The 6,293-nt window shown below is 44.2% G+C and overlaps 1 protein-coding gene across 1 annotated transcript in view; it reads right to left on the reverse strand.

Annotated features, from left to right (window-relative positions):
• NPY (neuropeptide Y) overlaps positions 1–6,002 on the reverse strand; it is an 11,527-nt gene extending 5,525 nt beyond the window's left edge. The window contains exons 1-3 of the mRNA XM_007505353.3: positions 5,911–6,002; positions 3,688–3,875; positions 1,005–1,085 (exon numbers count right to left, since the gene is read on the reverse strand). Coding sequence (XP_007505415.1) covers positions 1,005–1,085; positions 3,688–3,875 — 269 coding nt within the window. The 5' untranslated portion in view covers positions 5,911–6,002. The remainder of the gene's footprint in view (positions 1–1,004; positions 1,086–3,687; positions 3,876–5,910) is intronic.
• Positions 6,003–6,293: the final 291 nt, after the last annotated feature.

Raw genomic sequence — 6,293 nt, forward strand, 5'->3', positions numbered from 1 at the left:
AGACAGAGAAGGAGGGAGAGACAGAGAAGGAGGGAGAGAGGCAGAGAGACAGAGAAGGAGAGAGAGACAGCTTACTAGGAAGCTGTATGATATCTGCCTAGAGAAAATTCGTACGTTGGCCCATCAGCTGAATCTGCAATTCCATCATATTTTCATGAATATGGGGCTACAGTCCCAGCCCTCAGAGTGCTGACATTCTACTGTACAGTCACACTCTACCAACCAGGCACCCAGGATATGACCCTAGTCTTTTGGCATCTTCTTACATCCTCTGCCTTCTTTTTCTCGGTAGAAATCCTCCCACTTCCCAAACCTGCTGGCTGCAGGGCAAACTGGTCCTGTGGGGAGCTACAATCCAACTGTGAGGTTTCCTGGGTCTCAACACATTTCACAAGAAAGTCCAGGATAAAGGACCAGGCAGACAAACTTCAGCCTGAAAGAAGGTTTGAAGGCTGCTATCTCAAGTCCTAGAATCCATCTTTCAAGTCAATACAAGAATACTCAACTTGAACCCTTTCCCCTTGAGCTTCATAAACTTCCCCAAGGGCAGGGAACACCCATACTGTCGCTTTCTCTCTGATCTTGGCTCTCAGAGATGCAAGTACAAATCTCTGAGGAGCTGAGACTTCATTGTTATTAGGAAGAGCCTCTTGGGCTTCTCTGGACCTACTCTGTGCAAACATGCCCTCATTCCATCCTCTATAATACCGCTTCCAGCATGATGCCAGTATTAATGACAGCCAAGTTCTCACCTATTCTAAACTCACAATGGAATCTTGGGTGGCTTTTCTTTTGGACTATTCTTAAGGTATCTTTTCAGATGAAATGACCACAAATTATACCAAAAGGAAGAGGGGTTTTCAGCTGGAGAGAAGGGAGAGGGAGGAGGACCAGGAAAGGCAACATAACATGTCTATGAGAAACACTATGACTTTAATTCATGAAGTTTATGTCACACACAAAGAGAATTGAGGTTAAAAAAAAAAATGAAACCCTTCTCATACCTGGATCTGGGAAGGTTTTCTGTGCTTTCTCTCAACAAAAGGTCTGAGATCAGGGTCTCTGGGCTGGATCGCTTTCCATACCTAAAAGAAGAAACCTTGGAAATTTAATTTCTTTGAGTTTTATCTTTATTTTATTCCAATAACATATTCACGCTTAAGTTTCCCAAAGTTACATGATTCATGTTATCTCCCTCCCCTCTTCCTTCCCCACTTCCAGAGGTGACAAGCCATTCCACCGGTATTGTGAGTTTAAAATAGCCACCCACCAGAAGGAAATATTTCTGTGGTTTTGCTAGCATGGGGAACTTCTGGTCTCTGCAACTCAGTATCTGACTTAATCTGTTGTTGTTCAGTTGTTTCGGTCATGTCTGACTCTTCTTGATCCCATCTGGGATCTTAGAAAAGATACTAGGGGTGTTTGCCATTTACTTCTCCAACTCATTTTACAGATGAGGAGATTAAGTTAAATAAGGTTAAATGACTTGCCCAGGGTTACACAACTACTAAGTATATGAAGTGAAATTTGAATCCAGGTCTTCCTGACTCCAAGCCCAATGTTCTATGCACTACGATACCCCCGAGATGCCCCTTTGACTTATTATATAAGTCTTAAGGAGTTGCCTGTGATTAGAGATTAAATAACTTATCCAGAATCACAAGGATAGGGATTAAGTGAGTACTTGAACTCAAATCTTCCTGACCCTAAGACTAGCAGTCTATCTACTAGGCTGCAGACATATGAAATATGTCAGTATTTTCTCCTATTATTAATAGGATAATGATATGTAATCATATACAATAATGGCATAGCAAAATGCTATATTTAATGCTAATCAAAAGACCTATTTCCCCCCAAAAAATTTCTCTTGAAATATATGTTCAATCAGTTGCAGTGGCAAACTAAGGAAATTTCCTGGAAAAGGTTATAAACATTAATAAAATCTTTGTTGAGTCATCTGTGCTGTTTTATCTTTGACTTTGATTCCCCCCACCCCTCAGAATAGGAAATTATTAATTTTCTGGGAATTTTCTCATCGCACACAACATTTCTGCTTCATTAGGAGCTGGAGCATCTGGGTTCAACTCCCATATCTATCACTTACTATCTGAGTGTCCTTGTATTAGGTGTGTGCATCACTTAATTATTCTGTCTCTGCTTCCCAACCGTAAAATGAAAGGTCAGAATAGATTATCTCTGGAGTCCCTTCTAGGAATTTCTACATATTCTACAGGCACTTCTACATGTATGTGCTGCCTGATCCATTAGAATATAAGCCCCCCAAGGGCAAAGACTCATCTTTTTTTTTTTTTTGCTTCAGTGCCTAACAAAATGTCTGTTTGACAAGTGCATGTTGACTGATTGATTCTCGCTCCGATTTATGATCCTTTATCAAATTTTTCCCATTTCAAGTCCTAACCACATCATTTCATTATGTTAGCCTCCTTTTCTAATACTAAATAAATTGGGATTGATTCAAAAGCCTTGCTGAATCCCATTTTGATTTGAATAGACAAACAACCTAACAAGAAAAACTGACTAAACTAGCTTGGCTTTGGATCAATGTCCAATTATTTCAGTTACTAAAAAAGACAGTAAGTCAGTAAGAATATCAGAAATATTCTCTACAAGTAAGCCCCCCCTGTTCCAAGGCAGTACAGTCTAATCAGGTGTTGAAGTTAGTGCTATATGACTATGGATAAGTCACTTAACTCCAAGTCATCGACCTAGGGCATTATTGAGTACCAAAGCAGTATAGCCGTAATACCTCAATGACCCGATATCAGAGCCTCGGTCCTGTGGTAAGGCAGGCTCATCTTTCTGGTTACTGCTATTTTCTATTCTGAGCCCTGTAATTCTCTTCCATTGCTTTGTGAAATGGACCAGGCAAGATTTTGTATTTAAAGGTGAGCTAAAGAAATCAAATCATTGTGGTCGATTTTTTCACCTAAAACACCCCCTCTTTCATATGGGTAGTAGAATTTACTTTCCCTACTTTATCTTCCAGATGTTGACGTGATGCTGAAACCAAATATTGGAATTAGACAGAACCTGGCACATAGTAGGCAACTGATATATTTTTATTGATTAATTGATAGCCTGAGAACGCAGGACCAAGAGTATAATGGATAAAGTGAGAGCTGCTGTCTTAGGAGCCTCCTTGGCCCCCATGGTCTGCTCTTCAATAAGCGAGAAAGAGACCCGGACTTTAGCTCCAAATTATAGTTTTCCTGGGCTAAGTTTCTTCAGAGAAATTGAAGAATCAAGTTGCGAGAACAGAAGGAAAACCCCCATAATATGCCAGGGAAAGAGTAGTGGGATATATTAGAAGAAAAATCAGTTCACAAGATTTTTTCTATACCAGTCCTTCACTTGGAATCTGGAACAAATTGGAAGATCTGCTTTGCCTTTTGGCCACCCAGTTTTCATTTTCCCCATTTCCCCCGCGGGCCCTTTGGTCCCCTTTCCTTTCTCCAGTTTGACCTTCCTCTCTCCCCTGGCCAGTTTTCTTGGGCACAAGAAGTCTGATCATGGAACAAAGTGCCCTCCACAGTGAAAGTGACTAGAAGTCCACTTTGCTGACAGGGAGAATGCGAGAGTCAGAGAAGGGCTTCCTCTTTGCTGGGGTTCCCTGCCCTCTCTGTGGGTGTCTGTGTGGCAGCAGCCGATGCCCTGACTGCTTACCTCTGTCGGGTGATGAGATTAATATAGTGCCGAAGAGCTGAGTAGTATCTGGCCAAGTCCTCTGCTGCCGCATCCTGCCGGGGACTGTCAGGCTTGGACGGGTACGACTCCGCCAGCGTCTCCAGGCCAACGAGCAGAATCAGGGCACAGGTGAGCACATACAGCCACAGCCGCCTACTTCTCTCCATCTACACAGCACAGGAGAAGGACACTGGATGGACTGGAGGCCTGGGATGGTTAAACAGAACAGAGATTCCATCCTTCCCTAGTAGCCCTCCCTGTTGGTCTCCCTCTCCCTCAACTCTCTTAGCACCCTGCCCCTCACTCATCCTGCAGTGGAGAGCCCACAGTCCTAAATTTACACAAAGAACATCTGCTAGAGCCCACTCTTTCTGCCCTGGGGAAATGGGAACTTTGGCAAAACTTTGAAGGGCTAGAAAGTCCTGTTGGGAGGGAAAAGGTATTTAAGGAGTCTGGGGCTTCTACTTATTTACTAATTAACTTGAGGATTTGGAGCTAGAAAGGCGATGCTGGTCTAGACCAACCCATTTCATTTTATAGGCAAGGAAACAAAGACCTTAAAGGGGGTTAAATGAGTTTCCCAACTCGGTGGATGGGTGTGGTATGTGCATACACTGGAGTGTTGGTGAGCACACTGGAAGCCATAGTTTGATCCACAGTAGGTAGGAAGGTAGCTAGGTTGCTCAATGGTTAGAGCATTAACCTGGCATGAGAAAGATCTGTTCAAATCCAGCCTGTTGTGTGATCCTTGGAAAGTCATTTAATCTATATTTGCCTTAATCAAATAGAGAAGGAAATGGTAAACCACTCCAGTGTTTTTGCCAAGAAAAGCCCAAGGACAGAAGATCTACCAAGTCCTGAGGAGTCCAAATGAACAAAGTAGGAAGGTCTCTGGGGGGACTTCCCTTTACCAATAAGGCCAGGCATCACCTGCCCAGCAAATTTAGCCTTAGTAAGTTACCTGGTGATACCAGGAAGCTATGTGACTTACCCAGGGTCACTCAGTCAGGATGTATTAGAGGGGCATTTACTCTATGTTATAGTGTGAGTAAATAATAGAGCCAACATATTTGAATCTGGACTTCAGATCAAACACTATTTCTATTAAATTAGAAACCTTTTCTGCTTTGGGTCAGGCTATTTCCAGTTGACTCGCCCTAGCTCTTGTTCCAAGTGAACACAGCAACCTGACTCTACTCAAAACTTGTATGCATTGCTCTATGCCCTTCTCCTTGTCTATGCTAAGAGCAAAGGAAGGAGCACTGAATCCGAGAGGGACAGCTGGCCACGAGAGGAGCCATTGGGTGACCAAAGCAGTGATAGAGCCTGGAGGACCCTCACATTCTCAATTTGGACTCTCCCTGCTGACAAGGACTGTGGTAAGTCAAAGGGTTCCTCTCTAGTCTTCTTCCCACCCACTAAACTATAATTTCTCCCCAGCTAGAAAGGGGAAGAGGCAATCATGGGGAAGCCCCAACAGAGAAACACCTACCTCATGACACCTTTCAGCCCAGACAATCACTTAGCATGTTTTGCACACAGTGGGTGCCTAGTAAGTGTCTGTTGAATTTTTGTTTGTTTTTTAGAGACTCTGGACAGACTGCTCTTCACAAGTGGTTCAAATTTCTCCCTCCCTGCCAAGAGGCAGAAACCAAACTACCAAAGTGAGCTGAGTAGCTCAAGCATGACCGTAAAATGGAAATATTAGGGGATGGAAGTGGGGGACACACATGCCACCCCTGAAATTTCACCCTGAGTTTTCTCTACTCATACAAGTGGCCCTACAGGGCAGGGAAGATTCCCAGCCCCAACAGAGGTGTCTGAGATGACTTGAGATCAAGGAATAAGATATTCATGACAAGTAAGGAAGGTTGGGGAGGAGAAGGGGATGCAAAGCAAAGAGATTACTAAAATAAGGAAGACTTGAAAGCCTAAAGAGAAGGAAGCAACGCGGGAGGAGTCATCACTCCAAAGTTCATCTACCATCCATTCTTTAAGCTGTCCCATTCCCTGGAGAAAAGAAAAAGAAACAGAAAGACACACACGAGAGAGACAGACAGAGAAATAGAAACACAGAAACTGAGAAACTGAGAGAAACAGACAGAGAGAGAGAGAGAGAGAGAGAGAGAGAGAGAGAGAGAGAGAGAGAGAGAGAGAGAGAGCCTGCTTACAAGTAAGCTCGGATGAGGAGGGTAGACTTACGTCGGACGGTGGTCCTGGTTAAGTGAGGTGGTGATGTCTGGGTGCTCTTCTCTCGAGGGTGAGAGCCAGCCGGAGAAACAGGTCTCAGGTCTGGGTCAGAACTGTGCCACTTCAGGACTTTTATAGCGCTCCCCCATCACTCCCCACCAGCTGCAGGAGGGGCCTCGGGCAATCAAATTCGGGTGACTCCCCCATCAACATATACCGCCTCCGCCCCTTACCTTGGCTGGTAGAAGCTAGGCTGTCAGAACATTACTGGTACCTCCTTCCCTTTCCCCCTCCTTCTCGTACAGAGTGTGTGGAAATGAGAGATCTTGACTCCAAGGTGCTGTGTGCCGGCGCCTGGCAGGGGCTTTCCCCTGGGATGGGTGAGGATGTACCTC

This window comes from Monodelphis domestica, chromosome 5 (genome assembly GCF_027887165.1).
Source record: "Monodelphis domestica isolate mMonDom1 chromosome 5, mMonDom1.pri, whole genome shotgun sequence".
Taxonomy (NCBI): Eukaryota; Metazoa; Chordata; class Mammalia; order Didelphimorphia; family Didelphidae; genus Monodelphis; species Monodelphis domestica.